Source organism: Nicotiana attenuata, unplaced genomic scaffold, assembly GCF_001879085.1.
Source record: "Nicotiana attenuata strain UT unplaced genomic scaffold, NIATTr2, whole genome shotgun sequence".
In the NCBI taxonomy this organism is placed as follows: Eukaryota; Viridiplantae; Streptophyta; class Magnoliopsida; order Solanales; family Solanaceae; genus Nicotiana; species Nicotiana attenuata.
Window position 1 is genome coordinate 243,295 of NW_017671058.1, and position 19,608 is coordinate 262,902.

General features: G+C 33.7%; 2 protein-coding genes across 3 annotated transcripts; both read right to left on the reverse strand.

The window, feature by feature from the left end:
* Nucleotides 1-1,017: 1,017 nt before the first annotated feature.
* Nucleotides 1,018-6,160, reverse strand: LOC109205589 (peptidyl-prolyl cis-trans isomerase FKBP19, chloroplastic). Of its 2 annotated transcripts, none has more exons than XM_019368303.1 (10): nucleotides 5,948-6,157; nucleotides 5,798-5,864; nucleotides 5,591-5,710; nucleotides 3,266-3,351; nucleotides 3,120-3,170; nucleotides 2,766-2,846; nucleotides 2,612-2,656; nucleotides 2,327-2,382; nucleotides 1,463-1,538; nucleotides 1,018-1,378 (listed from the first exon to the last, which is right to left on the reverse strand). In XM_019368303.1, the coding sequence occupies exons 1-10, from the start codon at nucleotides 6,041-6,043 to the stop codon at nucleotides 1,283-1,285; spliced, it is 774 nt and encodes a 257-aa protein (XP_019223848.1). In that variant the 5' UTR covers nucleotides 6,044-6,157; the 3' UTR covers nucleotides 1,018-1,282. The 2 variants fall into 2 exon arrangements, 1 of the variants encoding a protein (XP_019223848.1); XR_002064706.1 differs by having other exon boundaries at nucleotides 1,356-1,378; nucleotides 1,463-1,543; nucleotides 5,948-6,160.
* A 1,297-nt stretch (nucleotides 6,161-7,457) lies between these two features.
* On the reverse strand, nucleotides 7,458-11,661 carry LOC109205588 (transaldolase). The gene is made up of 7 exons (XM_019368302.1): nucleotides 11,376-11,661; nucleotides 10,030-10,201; nucleotides 9,848-9,897; nucleotides 9,062-9,362; nucleotides 8,551-8,739; nucleotides 8,274-8,456; nucleotides 7,458-7,840 (listed from the first exon to the last, which is right to left on the reverse strand). Exons 1-7 carry the CDS (start codon nucleotides 11,564-11,566, stop codon nucleotides 7,595-7,597), a joined length of 1,332 nt encoding a protein of 443 aa, XP_019223847.1. The 5' UTR covers nucleotides 11,567-11,661; the 3' UTR covers nucleotides 7,458-7,594.
* Between the last annotated feature and the right edge of the window lie 7,947 nt (nucleotides 11,662-19,608).

A 19,608-nucleotide genomic window follows, 5' to 3' on the forward strand; every position in this document is an offset into this window, starting at 1 on the left:
TATATATATATTGTGGAAAAAGGGGTTCAGTGCACTAAGCTCCCTCTATAAGAGGGGTCCAGGAAGGGTCGGAACACATTGAGTCTATTTTACTTTACGCTGCCTTAGCTTGTATTTTTATAAGAGGTTGTTTTTAAGGCTTGAACCCGTGACCTCTTGGTCACACGGCGATAAATTCTACGTATAATTAGTTCGATCCTAAGAATCTTAAAGGTTAAAGCTATCGAGTTTAAATCTTGCTTTTGCTTCTGATAATATGAAAAATAGAAATAAAATAAAATGTAGATAGGAGAGGACATTACTGTCAGCAAATTCAGCTGCCTTCCCACCATTACAAATGCTTGCTGCTAAATTCCGGAAAAATTTCAGCATAATATGTTGGAGTTCGAATATTTTTATATATGAAATTCCAGCATAATATGCTGGAATTTTATACTGGAGTTCCAACATAATATGCTGAAAGTTTATACGCAGGAGCTCCATAATCCAGCATATTATGCTAGAACTTTTCGTGTTTCAGTTAAACTAATGGCTATTTTTTAATGACTTTGCAAATGCTCTGACTATTTTTCGATTACCCGTCTGAAAACTGGCTAGCCTATGCTATTTTCACTTTGCTCGCACATCAGCCATAAATATGCAACCTAGTTCTTAGGGGAACCATTTGCATATCTGCAGATAAAAGCAATATGGAGCTATGGTTGGACTTGATCTCTCCCTTCCCAGAAATTGACTGGAATGTCATGGTTTTTGATGTCAAAAGCAAAGTAACGGTCAAGCGCCGAAAGCTCTCCGTTGACTGAACAGATAACATCTGATAATAATTTTTTTTTAATCAGTGACTTGCTAGCTAATAAGTAATCAGTGCGCTCATACCAAGTCTTGATTGGTAATTTTCAAGTCTGCAACAGTAACATTTCAAACAACTACTAGTCCAATATCAAAATTAAAATTCAAACAACTAGTCCCCAAAATACACAATAATCAACAATCTTATTCACAAACCAAACAAAATGCTGTCCTGAAATATCACTTTCATAATAAATAGTCAAATTTATGAACATAAGAGATGTCGTTACATCAACAGTACCAGACCCATCATTGTTTACATTGATTTTCAAAATGAATCTATCGACAATTTAATGCGTTCAAACAAGACAGTAAATTTTCTATAAGGGGCGAATCAGTCGTTCATTAGGCTGATATTCCTTTTGTCCAAGTGGAAGTTAAACTTGCTGATGCAGCTAAACAGGGCGTCGTAGTAAAAGTTGAACGAGCAACTTCATTTTGGTACGATTTTGAGGAGCTCAATATCAAACAGGAGAGTCTTATCAATTAATCCTTGGTTCCTCAGCACAAAATCCAGAGCTCTTTGTCCCTGTAAAAATATAAAAATGGAACTTTTTAAGAGAAAACGGATGTGTGTGCCGTAGAACTCAGCTTTATAAGGAATTGAGATTACCGAAAATGTCGTTGGTCTTGGACCTTTCTTGTTGTAGTCATTATCAGGGTATCCCAGCTCCGGAGGAACTATGATCCTGCACTATTGCGAGGAGAAAATGAAACAGGAGAATACATCATGATGTCGTCCTCACTAGTCTTTGGGAAGATAGTATTGAAGAAGCTATGTAGTAGTAGTGACAATGTGATGCAACATCGTTGTCAGGTGCCGTTCCTTGGAACAGGTGGATAAAATATAGCTAATTTTTGGAAACCCCCTAAATATAGAGGCGGATCCAGGATTTACATGTAATGAATTCAACTTTTAGGATTTTCGGTATATATATATACACACACACATACACTCTATGTGAAAAGTTATGGGTTCAGATGAACCTGTAGTCGTAAGGCTACATCTGCCCCTGCCTAAATAAGGTCTCAGTTGGCTAAGATCAAATCCAACATATAAAAAGGAACCAATTCAACCAAAAGAGTATTTTAGTAAAGAGCATAGGCATTTGGGCGCCCGACTACAATCACATTGACCATATAAATAGGAGATCAATATAACCTGTGAAGACTCAACTACCGTCCTCTGAGGCACTGCTTCTCATCAGGTAATTGTATTCAAGTCGAGCCCATATTAATGAGAATATAAAATCATTCAAAGTCTATTTGTGTCTAATCCCACCAGACTTATCCTAGTTTTAAGGGGCGACACGTGGATTTTCTCTTTTCCATTCAACACTCTTGGTCTTTCAAGTGCAAAAAATCCAGAATTTAGCAAAACTTGATGTTACAAGAGTCCAAACTTTTATTTAAGGATGCAATGATCGGTAAACTAAAGGTAAATGGATCTGTTATCAGCTAAATGCAGCTATATTACCTTCTGATACCACCAATTGCCATGCCAGTAATAGCTTCCTCGAATGCCGGTATTACCTGAACATATGATAAACAGCAATGCTGTTGAAAACCTTTCTCACAGCTTTAAAAAGTGCCAGGAAAAAGATCAAGCATAACCGACAAGTGAGGTAGAATCAAATAATACTAACTGATAATAATGCAATTTCAGAACATGGTTTTTACATCAGAGATATTTTAGGCATATAGCATTACAATTAAATCGCCCTTGTCTGGATAGCACTTGATGTTTGCCAAAGAAACTCACCTCTTGGGATCCTACTCTGAATTTGAAGAAGTCCTTATCATCTCCCTGTAGCATAATGAAACATGACGAACATTGTATCATAAAATACTGCAAATATTGTTCCTAAAACTGTGCAAGAATCCCCAATTTAACTGTATTCAATCCAGATTAGTACCTCAAAAGAACCACCTTTTGTCTTGTTACGAGCTTCAAATATGCGACCATAATAACCTATCGTGTAACCATCCCAGTCAACCTAAATTCAGTTGTTAAAGATACATAAATTAAAGCATCCAATAGATAACAAAGATGGTTCACCAAAAAAGAAACAAAAATGTAACTCCAAACGATACTCAGATTAATGTAAGCTTGGAACCGTAGTTCTCTAAATTGCTTCTATAAAGGTAAATACAAGTCAATTGATTAATAAACCTTATCTTTTCTCTGCAATTATTATCGCTAAAAACGGGCCACTAAAACAACGAATTTGGCGCGAGAGATAAATTAGAGTGGACCATCACAGGCTTACCACCACTGTCTCCCCAATCTTTGGTGTGGGCCCACTTCCAACTCTCAAATCCTGCATGTTTTAGTCAGACTCGGTCAAAATCCAGTGCAACCTATAGATGAAAAAAAACGATAGAGCTCGTTTATGTATGCTATCGTCTTAGTAACCTTATACTGGAGACCTGATTGAGTTTCATTATAGTCAGGATACCGCATTTTTGACTTCCCATAGTCCTTTCCTCTCAATGCAGGCACTGTATGTTCAGAAAGAAATCAAAAAATTATAGTCGTTTCCTCTCAACATAGGCATTTTATATTATGAAAGAAATCAAAAGATAGTTTTTGGAGCAAACCCCCCCCCCCCCCCCCCCAAATTTAGAGCCAAAATGTTCCAGCTCTTCCTTAAGGACAACTATAGAAGGTCAAGCTACTCGCTGATTAATAACAAACTAATGACTACAATCGATGTAATGGAAACCCCTCAAAAGAACTAGCATCCTAGGCAGTGGCGAACCCAGAATTTTATATAGGCGGGGTCAGATTGACACGACAATAGCCGACATAAAATCAACATCAACATCAGGCATAGCAATAAAGATTTGCTAGCTACTCTATTTTTTTCTTTTTACTTTCCACCTCAAAATGAAGTCATTATTTTTAAGTCGGCCTCTTTTTTTAATAAGTAGTGCATTTTTTAAAAAAAAATAAAGAATTATAAAATCTATTTAAATTTCTCTTTAAGATAATATCTACTTAATTTGACAAATTTTGCTTTAAAATTTTTAAGCTTGGTTAACAAATTAAAAGTATATTAAACTCTGCAACATGTAACAAAATCTGAATTCCTTTTCTTGTTACATGACAAAAACAAAGTTGTTCTTTACAAGGAAAAAAACGTAACAAAAGAGTTGTGAAATAAACTAAACAAATACAAATAATTAGATGAAGAGATCTTATAAGCCAAATAATAATAATATAAAACAACAAGACAATATAGAACAGATAAACACTTCAATATAGACCAAACTAAAGTAAACTACAAAATTAAAAATCATTTCAACAAATATTCTTGCATGTTTTACTGGAAATCAGTGAGAGAAAAATAAATTAACTTTGAATTAAGTTTTAATTTGAAGTAACTACAGCTGAGCGCCATTCAAGCATAATGCTGAAAACTGCCCAAAAGCAAAGAAAAGTGTTGAGCTGAAGGATCAAACACTGGACGTTCCGGTAAACTTGAACCCACTTGACCATCACTGCACAATGACTTTGATGTCAAAGTGGGTTCAATTATTTATATATAACAAAGTTGTTCTGTTTTAGATGACATTTATATTCATACACGGTATAATTTTCCGACGAAGCGGGTTCATATGAACCCTCTTGACACCACGTGGGTCTGCCCCTGATTCTAGGTCTCCAGTACAAAACTATATCAAGTTAGTAATGGCCAATCTACTCGACAAGTAATTTGTGAGGTGAAGAGAAAAACATCTTTAGAGCATCTTAAATCAGGAGATGTTGCAAATATCTGCAAAGCCAAGCTTCTTCCTCTCCAGTAGCCAGATGTACAATACGAAAAGGAAAGAAAAAAAACAGAGAAATCTTTCTCAACAGCTTATATTCAACTTCAAATTCCATCTGCACTTATTGACGCCAGGCAAAGACAGATCCAAGATTTAAACTTGATGTGTTCAACTTTTAAGGTTCTTAGGTTCTTAGCACTAAAGTCAATGTACTTTTGAAATTATGTGTTTAGAATATAATATTTGTTGAAATTTAGTGTGTTTTCACATATGCATCTACACTGCATTTCAAAATAATTGTTCAGTTGAACCCATTGAAATAGGTTCCATCCGCCTCAGAGTCGCCATGTTCCACGGCCAAAAGAAAGACTAATCATTTAGTATCGTTATAAAATTAGCCCAAACAGAGGGGAATGGATTCAGAATATTCATATGACCAACTCAACTAGCTTGGTTTTGAGACATAATAGATTGATAGACTGCTTACTGACCACACATTTCCCAGCCAACAGATAAAAAAGGCGTGCTGGTAGGTCCTTACTCCTTAGGAACTTTAAGTATTATTGCTAATATGTAGAGTCGGACACCGCGTTTGAGCAATGGGTTCATCTGAACCAGCATTTTCAATGTGGAGCGCGAATATATATATATGTGTGCGTGTGTGTGAAAAGGGATCGACTGCACTAAGCTCCCTTTATATGCGGGATCCGGAAAGGGCTGGACCAAACTGAGTCTATTTTACTTTACGCTTACATTTCTGTAAGAGGTTGTTTCCAAGGCTTGAACCCATGACCTCCTGGTCACATGGCGACAACTCTTATGCTGTCTAAAACCATAATTTCAAATCTATAATTACTTTGATCCTAAGAATCTTAAAAGTTAAACCTATCAAGTTTCAATCTTGCCTCCGCCTATGATAATATGAAAAAATAGAAATAAAATAAAATGTGGATAGGAGAGATATTACTGTCAGCAAATTCAGCTGCCTTCCCAGCATTACAAATGGTTGCTGCTAAAAATCCCACTGATGACAACAACACTCCCCTTCGATCGACTACAGTTCTACAATCCGAACATTCATTACCATCTGAGGCCAATTAAAGAATTAAATTAATTAAAATTTCACAATAATAGGAAGAAAATAAACCATGAAAAAACTGAAAATATTACCAACCAGAGGAACTGGATAAATCAACATTTGGTTCCCTAAATGTTGTACATACAATTTGCCGCTGTCCCAACTAATAAAACCAATAAATTAGTAGTACAATTTAAGTAAAAAAAGAAGAAATTGAAAAGCGAGATAGTAGTTAGTAAGTGTTACCGTGGATGAAGAAGTAGAAGAAGAAATCTTGGTAAAAGTTGATGAATTTGGTATCCGTGAGAATGATCCCAGTGATGAAAAGGATGACGTCGCCATTTTAGTAAAATCAGCTCAAAACTTGCAGCTGATGCTATCGGATATGGATTGATAGTAGAAGGAGAGAGAAGCTTCGCGGGAAGGAAACAACGGCCTCAGATTTTCTTCTTCTTTTGCCCTTCATTTTACCATCTTACCCTTCTAATGCCAAAAAGTCCTTTTTCAAGGTAAGAATTTTATTTTTTTAAAATATTAAATATAGCGAATCTGAGTGTCTGAATTAAGTATTAGAGATTTATAAGAATATATTGGTATTAGTTGGAATAAGTAATATGAAATATTAAGATGGGTGTAAATGAAATGACTTTCGCCCATAAATGAAAAGTCATTTTTCCTCCTTGATACAAAATATTTTTCTTGAAAAATAACGTTTGTCATACCAAATATAAAAAAGGTTGTATTTGATAGACTCTCAGTTCAAAAAAAAAATTGAAATTAGGTATGAAAATACCAAAATAAAAACTAAGATGAAAATACTATAAAACTTTCGTCGTACCAAATACATCCAAAAACATGATTTTGTTTCTACTCGCTATCCCCTCCCACTTGTGAATGATCTAATGATACAAACCAATAACATCTAAATAGTTGTAGTTGGATTAACAAGAATATGTGCTTGACCAATAAAAGTAAAAGACTAACCAAAGAAATCCATATTTGCGAAAGTTTTTCTTTAATCTGATAAGAAATTTGTACGTTCGTGCAAGAATAAGAATGAGATTCACAAAATTAAACTAACCTTTAATTTCCCTTGAAAGAATCATTGTTTAGTATTAGAGTGAAACGAATCCAAAATAAAACAAAATGAATATAGAAAACTTCTATAGTCAACCCCAATTAGTTTTTTTATTTAATTGAGACATAAAACTTCTATAGTCAACCACAATTAGTTTTTTTATTTAATTGAGACATACTTTATTGTTTGAATCTTCGGACAAAATCATACAAAGTTCTTTTTAAATTAGTGCATAAATACTTAGGTGAACAATGAAAATATAAATACAAAGTCATTATTTCTAGTTTTATATGTAATGAACTACGATGTCCTGTACTTTAATCGAGCTCTCAGGATAACACAATAGAGAAAAAAGAACAACCCGATACATTATTTCTAGTTTTATATGTAATGAACTACGATGTCTTGTACTTTAATCGAGCTCTCAGGATAACACAATAGAGAAAAAAGAACAGCCCGATACACAAGGTATCCCGCATTCACACAGGACCCAGGAAAGACCGCACCCAAGGTGTATGATGTAAGACAGCCTACCCTAATGTAAGCATCAGTGGCTGCTTCCACTGCTCGAAACTGTGACCTATAGATCACACTGAGACAACTTTACCTTTTTATCCATTTGGTATTTTCAAATCCGGCAACTGCAATCTAGAAAGCTGACAAGTGACAACCACCACAAAATCCAAAACCAATATCAAATTCCTTATCACAAAATAGTATTACCACCAAACATTTTTAGATTATACATTACAAAATCCAGCAAACTCAGGCAACTGGACTAATCATTTATTCAGTCCCTAGCAATAAAACTTGTTTTACAGACTCACTAACTTGAGGGTGTTTGCCTTCTCCTGCAGACTGTCGAGCAAGCTATCGAAACTCTTCTTGAAAGAATCCACACCCTCCAATTCAAGTTGAGACCCAACAAAGCTCCAGTCGATCCCCAACTTCTCAAGGGCACTGTAAATACCCTCGGCTTCAGATACGTTTGAATCAATCGTCCTTGCAACAGAGCCGTGATCGATAAATGCTTGAAGAGCTTGATCGGGCATTGTTGAAACCTAACAGACATTTAATTAAAGGTCAACCATCAGGCAAACACAAGGTAATATGGATTATTCGCATGGCATTTTCCGAGGCCCTCTCTTTAATTTCTGTCCCCATTAGGCCAGTGGGTTCCATTTCCCTTTTAAAAGTAATTGCATGAATTATTACTCTTGCAGATAAATATAGCCCATTGGGCTAAAGACATAATTAAAATAGTGGCCTCAAAAAAAAGGCCATTTGTGCAAATGCCTCGAGTAATATTTCATTAGAGGTCACTCCAAGAAAAGTGATTTGATGAATTATTCTTTTTGCAGACAAATATAGCCCACTAGGCTAACAGGAGAGAACTTAAATAATGGCCTCAAAAACACCATTCAAGAAAGTGATTTGACGTCGACTTTAAAGCGCCACAGTCACCACAAACAAGAAGGCAATAAGATGACTCACCGTGTCTGGTCCAATGAGAGGATCCACGTATAAAGTGTCAGGATATGCTGGGTTCTTAACGCTAGTTGACGCCCACAGTAGCCTCTGTTTCTTGGCACCTTTCTTTACCAAAGCTTCCCATCTAGGACCAGAAAATTTCTTCTGGTAAAGCTTATAAGCAAGAGCTGCCTGCGCATTTGCAGCCTGTAATGAAAGTAAGACAACATGAGGTTATCTGTCACTTGTATTTCTCTAACATCCCAAAAAGAACAGACAAATTCATAGCTGTATTAGCTACCTTCCCACGAAGATCAAGAGCCTCTGGAGTTCCAATTTTCTCAAGCATCTTGTCGACAAGTGTGTCTACTCGACTCACGAAAAATGAAGCAACACTTGTGACTCTGGAGAGATCACTTAGCCCAGAGGCCTCAAGGCCATCGAGGTAAGCATCAATGACTGCTTCATATCTTGCAAGAGAGAAGATGAGCTGCGCATAGACATAGGAGCTACTTCAGTATTCAGAAACCACTAAAGTACAAACAGGAAATAGAAGAAAATAACATGAAACATCATATTATTTTAAGCAGTTTCTTTAAATAAACAAACATGGACCTTAACTAGTAATGGATTTTTGTGTTTTTTTTTATTGTTCAGTAGTAATAAATCCTTTTTAATTAAATAATTCTCTTCATCACTTACTAATCCAGTGCCACACAATTATCTCTTTTATAAGCAAGAGAAGACAAGCAATCTTTAATCTCATGCATGACACGTCAAGTTGTCAAAAAGGCAACAAGGAATCAACTCACCGTGACATTGACACTTATTCCAAGTGAAATGACTTCCTTGATGGAAGGAATGCATGGAGCAGTAGCTGGAATTTTTATATACACATTGGACCGCTCAACCTTCTTATGAAGCCACTTTGCAGCCTCTACAGTGCCCTCTGTATCCTCAGCAAGTCTAGGTGAGACTTCAACGGAAACGTACCCATCACCACCATCTGTTTTATCGTAGATTGACTCAAAGAGTTTGCATGCATCTTGGATGTCCTTTACCACAAGTTCCCAGTATACGCTCTCTATATCTTTTCCAGCTTGAACAAGTTCCCTAAAAACAGCAGCGAGATACGCAGAGTTGGAAACAGGCAAAACGAATAGTCACAGGTGAAGAAATCATATATTCATTTCCCGTAATATGTTGTTGAGAGGACCCTTTAAAAAGAAAAAGGTAAACGACATCTTATATTACCGCAAGTCCATCAAACACTATTACAATGTGATAAACATTGAAAATGGCATTGATATAAAGCTACAAGGAAGAGTCGGAGGGTGCAATACACATAACAAGCCCAACCTTTAAATGGGTATTTGATCAAACAACATTCATTTGGAAAACAAAAATGTTTATCTTTACTTTCCCAAGATCCAACGCTCATAACTTTCCTCAAATTGTGCCTCCTCTCCTCCTTTACTCTTCAATTTTGGCATTCACGTTAAATCAAATAAATGGTTTCTAAACCCCTAGCATTCAACAACAAACTATTGCCAAAAAAAGCACAACTGCTAATGAGAAACATTTCAAAATCTACATACCTAAACTGTTCATTGTATGCATTTGATGTTGATATCGCTTTCTGGAAAATCTGCAATCATCAAACTAACAGTTAGGTAGGTTGATGGAATTGTAGACTAACAAGTAGAAACTAAAAACAGTAGAAATTTTATTCAAATAAGTGAACGGCACAGAAATAAACGACAACAGGTTAATAGCTTACCGCAGGATTGCTGGTTACACCTCTGACACCACTTTCAATTAGTGGAAGCAAATCCGTAACAGGGCGGCAGAGATTGTCATACCATGGACTTTGGCCTTGCCTCTCATAGAGATCATGGAGAGTTGTTCTCTTCACTGTGCTTCCATTTCCATCAGCTTGAGAGCATTTGACACTGTCAAATAAATTGAAGATTAAATATTACCCAATTTGCGCCAGTACAAATGCATAACATGTTAGACAAACTAAACTAAGGCAGAAGGGACACATAAGGATTTGAAATCTTCTTCTTTTTTTAAAATATTATGTGACATTGTAGAAATTTATCAGCATAATTGGCATGCTGTTACAAACAATTGAGTACAACAGAAACAGTTTCCAAAGATTATGTAAAGAGCTAATAAAGTTTCCAAAGAAATAGTTTCCAAAGATTATGTAGAGAGCTAATAATTGGCACGGCCTCTACATAGTAACAATTATGTGCATTTGCAGGGGCAGATTTACAGCCCAAATTATGGGGCACGTGAACCCATGATCTTTCCGTTAAAATAGGTATTTATGTATGTATTTTGAGAATTGGTCTAATATTATCTGCTGGCTCCCATGTTCCAAAGAGGCTAAATGGTGCACTTGGTTGAGTACTGAGTTATTTATCCAAGGGGACAGGAATCAATTCTCACTTAATACTTTTTTTTCCTCCTTTCATTAGTGGTACACCCATATTCTAGAAATTCTAGATCCGCCTCTCTCTGTAAAGATTTGAAATATCTGACTATATATTTCTAACTTCAATCTAATTAGAGATTTTTTTTGATAAGTTTAAATAGGGATACAAAAGGCAAGAGTTTGAAGGGTCATTCATCCGAGCACCAAATTTAGAGTTGAATATAATATATTTTTTAAAACTGTCTTTTTCGTTTTCTTTTGTGTGCGTGTGTGTGTGGAGAAAAATCACTTTTTTGGCATAAACGAGCTCTAAGCAATCAAGAATTCAACTTTAGTAAAAATAAAAAACTAACGGACTACTCAATTAACTTTTCTAGTTTCTGCACCCTTGCAGAAAAAATTGATAAATATGCATATCACATGAAAATGAAAAGCAGCAAGCTTTTTACGTCAAGGGCAGTCTAAAAAACATGGGCAAGAAACCATTTTTATAGAAAGAATATAACCGAGATCAAATCGAAACATAGAAAATAGAAGCACAGTAAATAGAAACAAGTAAATGAATAAAATAAGACAAGTAACAATAACTAAAACTCTGCTATGTGTAATTAAAAAAAAAATGATCCAAATGAATGATCTAATTTTAATGAATCCTATGAATAAATAGAGAGAAAAAAAATTACCACAACGAGCCTCTGATCGAAGGATTGAAAATGAGCGACAATTTAGAAGCAGAAAATCTATGGTCAAAGGTGGTAGTTTTGTTGGTACGAAGATCAAGAAAGGATTTGGGTGTTGATGAAGATCTGGTCGTAAAAGAAGTGGAGGAAGAGTAGTTGAGGGCTGGATTTGAGAGCTTAGAAATAGTAGCCATTTTTGAGCTGAGAGAAAAGAGAAAAAGAGAGAGGGTTTACGAAAATGGGTTGGTGAGTGTTTATAGTTTTGACGATGGACGTCGACGATATAAACGAAGATGAAATGGGGGTTTAAGGGGAAAGGTTGGTGCGGCTGATTAGGGGTTGTTTGGTTAGAGTGTTTGTTTTTATATACTACTCTCTCCCGTCCAAAATAAGTGATTTTTTTGGGTGTTTTCACACAGATTAAGAAATCCACCTTTTAGCATTAATTAGCAATGAAATTGACCATATTAACCTTTACTATCTCACATAAACACTCCTAACACATATTCCAACACTATTTACTCCATGGACAATGTAGGAAAAAAATAATTAATTCATTCTTGAAATCTGGAAAAATCACTTATTTCGGACCACAAGAAAAAGACCAAAAAATCACTTATTTTGGACCGGAGGGAGTTTTTAATAATGACACAGGGACTATATCGTGAATAATTATTGATAAAACTATTATTATTATTATTTTAAAAAAACTAACAAGGAGTCGATGTATTTTTTTTGGATTTTCTTACTTAAATTCAATACCTACTTTAGAGCCCGACTAATCTGTATTTCGCCGAAATTTTTTATTTTAGACGGTAAAGCCAAATACCATTTTGTTTCAAGATACGAACACGATATTTATCGTTAAGGATGAAGAAATACTTAGTATCCAACTACAACCTTTGATGGTAATACATAATATTTTATTTCATATCCAATTACATACAAACTAACACGTAAATATTCGCGTAACATAATACAGATATTATTAATATTGTCAATCAAATATTGCATTAGTTATGTTGAGCTAAATTTTTGTTATATGGCTAATAACCACCGCACTGATTATGCAGGTTCCTTTTTCTTTCCCTAATTCCTCCAACCAAACATTGGGGTTTGGTGGTTATATATTTGTCCATTGCAAATGTTGTTTTAATTATATGATTTATTTCCAATGAAACATTTATGTTTGATATTAGAGATTAATAATATAAAGCACATGAAATATATGCCTGATTATTTTTTCTATTCAAATTATAATTATGTATTTTGTACCGTTTCCTCCCAAAAAATTTATATCAGGTATGTGAAATTTTATGCTGAAATAATATCTCTAATCAAGTAACCAAACGATCCCTTAGACTTTGTGTTTGATAATGTCAGAAAATTAATAAAGAAAAGATAAAGGGTTGTTTTCATATTGGGGTTGGCTTTAGGTGGTAGGTAAAAGCCAAGAAAAGAAGGTGATCTTGGAATTTTAATAATCCTTTAACTAATACAACTATGACACTGTCTACTGTTTAGGTGTTAGGTGGATTTGGCCAAAGGTACAAATATCTCATTATAAGAATTTAGGAAAAACAAATTAAGATAAGCGGCATAAAGTCACAAGATATTTCTTATTTAATTATTTTTTAAGAGATAAAGAGAATTGATAAACTATTTCAATAGTTAATCATGTGGCTCTTTGTATAAGAGTTTTGCCTATACCTATCCTAGTGTAATTAAGTTCTTTTTACAAAGATATATGCAAGAATAACATACTTAATACAAGATAATCTAGTTACCTTATTTACAAAAATTCATACAAGAAAAAAAATTAGAAGATTTTACACAATTCTATCAAGTTAATTTGGACATGTTCATTTTATTTATAACCGTCGTGCCTTGGCTAGCTTACAGGTACTTCGAATGATACCTTTGGCTATGCGGATTATCCCGTTATAAAATTTAAAATTAAATTTACCATTTATTTAGTTGAGGGTATTAGCTAAAACCAGGATAATTTTTATACCATGTTAACAGGATTATGTATTACATATAAAAGGTGGAATAGATAATCCTAATCCCAGAGTTATAATCTTAGTTATAGAGGGTGTTTGGCTAAGCTTATAAGCTGGTCAAACTGGCTTATAAGCATTTTTTGGCTTATCTAGGCGTTTGGTAAAATTAAAAGTGCTTATAAGTTAAGTGCTTATAAGCCAAAAATAAGCTAAAAGTCATAAGTTGGTCTCCCCCAACTTATCAAATTTCAGCTTATAAGCAGTTTAAGTTTGACCAAAATATTTACTATTCTATCCCTAAAATACTTCTTTTTAAAACATAACTCTTCGTATACTCAGTTCTTCAACTGCATATTATTAATTTCAGCACTTTTATCCAAACACGTAACTGCTTATTTTTTAAATCAGCTTCAGCACTTAAAAGTGCTTTTCAGCACCTAATGCTTATCAGCTACTCTAAATCAGCTAAGCCAAACGGGCTCATAGTCTCATGATAACCTTATTTTGAACCAAACGGCCCTTAAGTATTTCTTAAAACGGCAAGGCAATTGTCCTCCTAATTTTGTGTTTGGCCAACCATTCCTTTGTTGTTACAAGAATAGTACATATAACTTAGAAGATAGCGTTGATAGCGTATAAAAACGAGTTTAACATTTAAATTCAATTTTAACAATAAAACTCATTTTTACTTTTAAAACTATAAGTTCGAGATTTAGCTAAATGTTTAATAATTTTTTACATATATTTTTATATTTTCTAGTTGAATCTATCTGTTATAAGTTTTAGGGATCTTTACATAAATAGCTGTTCATATTTATTGTTTATTTTTTCTAGTCATATATATAGTTTATATATTGATTATATACAGTTATATATTATAATATATAAATTATGCATATATTATAAATTTCTCGGCTATTTTTAGTTTAAATGATTGTGTGAACGACAACTAGAGTTAATTCTTCTAAGTTGGTTTATCCGGCTCAGTAGGCACGGGCGGGGGTCAAATATGTTTCCTATTGCAGCTGTATTACACCGCCAACGGAAAGAGCCACGGCCAAAAGTCGTCCCCCTAAACCCAAAAGCTAAGTTTGAATTAACAAATGTTTAAATCACCATTTGTTTGACCAACCCTCGTTTAAGTAAAACAAGTTCATACTCTTATCCAGCAACGAAGTTGACTGGATCATACTTGGTGGGCGTTTGGACATAAGAATTGTGAAATTTCGAAAAAAATAAAATTATTTTTTAAATAAAAATAGTATTTAAAATTTATAGTTATGTTGATACATCAATATAATTTGGAGCTGTTTTTGAAATTTTGTGAGTGATTGAAGTGAAGATTTTGAAAAATAACTTTTTGGAATTTTTCAAATTTCCGAAAAACAGGTCGTCGTAATTACACAACTGCGTACTTACTAGGCTGTGTAATTACTACCCTAGTAATTACACAGCCTAGTAATTACGCAGTTGTGTAATTACGACGACCTGTTTGTTTGTCATAGTGTAATTACAATGTAATTACATGTTTACTGTTTGGTTGCACAAGTGTAATTACACAGTTAGATTAAATTTTAAATTAAGTAATTATCGAAACTTAAAAGTTAATATAACAAATATATGCCAATAAATTTTTATAAGTATAAATGATATTATATTTGGTATTTAAGATGTATATTTTTTCGTGAATATGCATTAATTAATAATCATATATTTATAACTAATATTGTTAAAATAATTGATATATATATTAAATTAATAATATTTAGTTTAGATACTTATAAAAATTAAAAATATACGTTTTGTAAGAACATCATGGAATTCATGTTTGATAAAATAAACTAATATTTTTAAATATAACGTCGTAACATCATTCAAATATTTCACAAAACTAATCTATCAATTCTAACTAAAAAATGAACAACATGAATACTACTAAAACAAGTAAATTGGAACCATGGATATAACACAATTTCAAAATTCAAAAGAAAAATAGTTTAACATATGTCAAATTCCAACATAATAATAGTAAGTTCCTGCAACTTAAGATTAGGAAACATGATAAGTTTATAACCACATTCAATAACAAAATTCCACTTTAATTGCATCACTCATTATATGCCAAGTTTGGCAATGACTCATTATTTCTAATATTAGGAGGTGTAGTTTTAAAAAAATAAAATAATAAAATAAATAAAAAATAAAATATAAGCAATTACATGGAATCACAAGAAGTAAAGATAGAGAAATAAAAGATAAATAATGTACAAAGAAAGATATATTTTAAAATTTCAAAAGAAGTTAAAAAGTAAAACTAAAATTAAAAAATTAAAATAATAGAAATAAATAGTTATAAAGAAAATAAATTAAAATAAAAACAAAAAGGAAAGAAACTAAAAAGCAACCTTGTAATTACACAGTGTAATTACCACAAATTCTCATCTCCCCCTTGAGAATTGGAGAGTGTAATTACACCCCTTCAATTATACCTAATTCCATGTTGATCAAGTAATTACTTGGCCAAACAAACATGCCAAACTGTGTAATCACATCCAATTACACCCAAATCCATTTCCAAGGTGGCTTTCCAAACAGGCTCCAAGTGAGATTTGAAATTTTTATGATCAAACATTAATTCCGAAAAAGGGAATAATTTGCCAAAAAAGTGATTTTTTTATGGCCAAACGGGCCCTAAATCAGAAACATTGAATGGAACTTTTATGTTTTTATCATTGCTCCTATAGTGTTTTCTACATCGAAAAATACTAAATAGTAAGATTAAATTTTCATATAAATTACATTACTTAATTAGATCAATATTTAAGAGCAAAAAGTTTTTTTTAATCGTATCGTCGCACACAGGCAAATCTTCTTCATGTCTATAATTTTTATTTGCCAAAAAATCTACTTGTTAGCTTCTTCCCAACAAGTATTCACTACCAATATTGTAAGCAATCATACTAATCATCGGTTTCTTGGCTTGTTGCCTGCTTCCTAAATAAGTATTTATGGTTCGAATTGATTTGGTTTTTATCTAAAATGAACTATACCGATTATGTCAAATTTTAAGATTTTCTTGTCACATGAAATACTAATTTAATCTATTCAATTTACCAGAGTTGTAGATGAAATTTAATTTTCATAAGTTAATAGCTTGTGAACTCAAGAATTGAACAGATGGACGGACTTATGATTTACTATGAATTATGATATCCTTATTTTTTGTTATAAAATAATAAAGAAGAATATTGCAAAGAAAGAGAGAGAATTCTTATTGCTTTTTGGGATTAATTATAATAGAATAGAACCCCTCTATTTATATGGGAAATGTGACTTAGCCACCAAGTAACAAACCCTAGAATCTCTCTAGAATATAGACATTCACCGTAAATTCTATTTATAACACTCCCCCTTGAATGTCTATTCAACAAATAATGTACCTCGTTAAAATCTTAACTAAAATAAAATTCAGTGGAAAAAAATTCTAGAGAAGAAAAAAGAGTACACATATCTAACAATACGCCTTTTGGTTGCCTCGTTAAAAACCTTGCAAGGAAAACCCAGTGGGACAAAACCTTATAAGGGAAAAAGAGTACAACGCGTATTAACTCCCCCTGATGAGAGCATCAGTTCACATCCTTGAGCCTTCGCATCCTAATCTTGTACACTAGCTTCTTGAAGGTTGACATCGGTAGAGATTTGGTGAACAAATCAGCCATATTATCACTTGAATGAATATATTGCACCTTGAAATCACTATTCTTGTATATATGTAATCTCTTCATATAATGTCGTGGAATAACCTTTTCAATATCTCCATAGAGGTAAAAATTCCCGCTATCACATTATCATGCTTATAGTTATAACAATATACATATGTGCACAAATTACACTTATCATATGGTACTTTAGGACCAAGAATTGTATATGCTTCAAGCGATTTAAATCCTTCAAGGATTGTCATATAAGTTAAGCGATATAATAGACTTTAATTAGACACATATCAAGTTTTCATGTCATGTTAGACAAATAAGATATCGAAAACTGATTGCACATATCAATGACTTTATGCATTCAAGTGTTTGAACTGCAGGTCCAAATACTTGTCTTTCATATGAAACCAATTCAATTCGAATTGTGTCTCTTCTATTTGGCCAATATTTTTGTGTCAATATTCGACAAATTTAAGATCCTCATTTATACTTAACGGTATCATAGATGTCGTCGACGAACATTTTATATCGGTTCCAACATTTTTTTCATAAAGACATGACATAGAGATCTCTTCATTCATATTTTCAGGTACCTGAATCTCTCTTGAGATTTTATGAAGTGTTATGTCATGTGATCTTCTAGATCACTTGCCTCCTTATTATGATCATTTTGATCATTTGCTCATCTTCTTTATCAAGAATCTTAATTTGAAACCGATTTGTCTATACGTTTTAAGTGTACCATAGACTTTGTCATTCTAGGACTAATTCTAATAGGAGTATTTGGAGTGAGAATATAGTTACTTTCTTTGGGTCAGGAAATGCGTCTGGCATGCTTTGCAATATATTGCACATGAATTATCTTTTTATGAACTTCAAGTTTATATTATCTTATTCGAGGATCTAGAGGTAGAAATAATAATTCATTCCACGTAACTTTTTCTCAACTGTTTATCCTTTCTCCCCCTCGTGTTAGAAAAATTAACTTGCTTCCTCAACTTTGAAAATCCACCTTTGTGCGTTATAGTGTTAATTAAAATATACACCGCATATCAATAATAATAAGATGGAATTATTTGGTTCCTGAACCACTTGTGAGGGGAGAAAATAATATACTTTGGTATATAACATATATCAAACTGATATAGATAACTCTGTTCTCATAAGAAATTGTTTAGCTATTAAGTGGATTTTGCTAAACCAATTGTGATGTAAACCAACTTATCAAGATGGACTATCTTCAATAAAAAAAATTTGGAAACTATGCTCTAAATCAAATTATTGAGCAAGTTACCTCGCAAACACCATGTTGCGGGTTAATAATAATCGCACATGTAACCATCTCATAGATGCATTTTATGTGGTATACATAACATATGAATGGGCCCATATTCACCTTTGAAATTTGCAGCATTTATGGGATTCAATCCCAATTTTAGTTGGTATATTAATGTGATGACCCAAAAGGTCATCACATGTGTTGCAATAAAATTCTATGTTCCGAGGCCTTAAAAACCTCCCTTATCATCACCTAGGTTTGCGTGCGCAGTCTGGGCGCGTAGTCGGAAAGCTTAAATGTAAAAATCTATGGAAAAAATGATAAGTTTTGAGTGTAAAATGAATAAATTTGACTTCGGTCAACGTTTTGGGTAAACGGATCCGGACCCGTGATTTGACGGTCCCGGAGGGTCCGTAGGAAAATATGGGACTTGGGCATATGACCGGAATCGGATTCCGAGGTCTCAAGCCCGAGAAATGAATTTTTAAAGAAAACTGTTTTCTGAAACTGTTTAAAGGAATTTGAAATGAATTTTGCTTAGAACATGATGGTATCGGGCCCGTATTTTGGTTCCGGCGCCCGGTACAGGTCTTATATATGATTTAAGACGTTTCTGTGGAATTTGGTGAAAAACGGATGTCATTTGACGTGATTCGGACTTAAATTGCAAAAAAAATTGATGTTTTGAGAAGTTTGAGAAAATTCTTTGATTTTGAGGTTTAATTCGTTGTTATTGAGGTTATTTTGGCGATTTGATTACACGAATAAGTCCGTAGGATATTTTTGAGGTTTTGTGTGCACTTGGTTTGGAGTTCCGAGGGTTGGGGTGAGTTTCGGGTAGGTCCCGAGATGTCTTAGGCTTAAAAATATGGATATTGCAGGTTCAGAGAAGTGCAAACCTCTGAACCCGCAGTGCTGACTGCAGTAGTTTTTGTGCTGTCCGCACTGGTGACTGTGTGGCCGCAGTTGATTTTGTGCGGTCTGCACAGATTCACTGGTATGACTTCAGAAGCTCATATCTTTTGATCTGCAAGGAATTTGGGGATGACTCAAAAATAAAAGTTGTATATCTTTGAATCTAGTTTTCAGAAACATATTATAATAGGCATTTGGACATCTGTAGAGAAAGTTATGGCCAAAATACTAAGACCTGTCACTGCAGAACACAAGTAGTGCTGTGCGGCCGCAGTTGATTTTGTGCGGTCCGCACAGGGCATCTGAGAATAGTATATTTAGACGAG

Excerpts from the sequence above, each read along its gene's own strand:
- LOC109205588 (XM_019368302.1), bottom strand. The coding sequence starts at position 11,566 with ATGGCTACTATTTCTAAGCTCTCAAATCCAGCCCTCAACTACTCTTCC. Across the intron at positions 9,898-10,029 it reads GTGTAACCAGCAATCCTGCG|ATTTTCCAGAAAGCGATATC; the intron begins GTAAGCTATTAA and ends TGATGATTGCAG. Across the intron at positions 8,740-9,061 it reads GAATAAGTGTCAATGTCACG|CTCATCTTCTCTCTTGCAAG; the intron begins GTGAGTTGATTC and ends GTCTATGCGCAG.
- LOC109205589 (XM_019368303.1), bottom strand. The coding sequence starts at position 6,043 with ATGGCGACGTCATCCTTTTCATCACTGGGATCATTCTCACGGATACCA. Across the intron at positions 5,711-5,797 it reads TGATTTATCCAGTTCCTCTG|ATGGTAATGAATGTTCGGAT; the intron begins GTTGGTAATATT and ends AATTGGCCTCAG. Across the intron at positions 2,657-2,765 it reads CAAAAGGTGGTTCTTTTGAG|GGAGATGATAAGGACTTCTT; the intron begins GTACTAATCTGG and ends ATTATGCTACAG.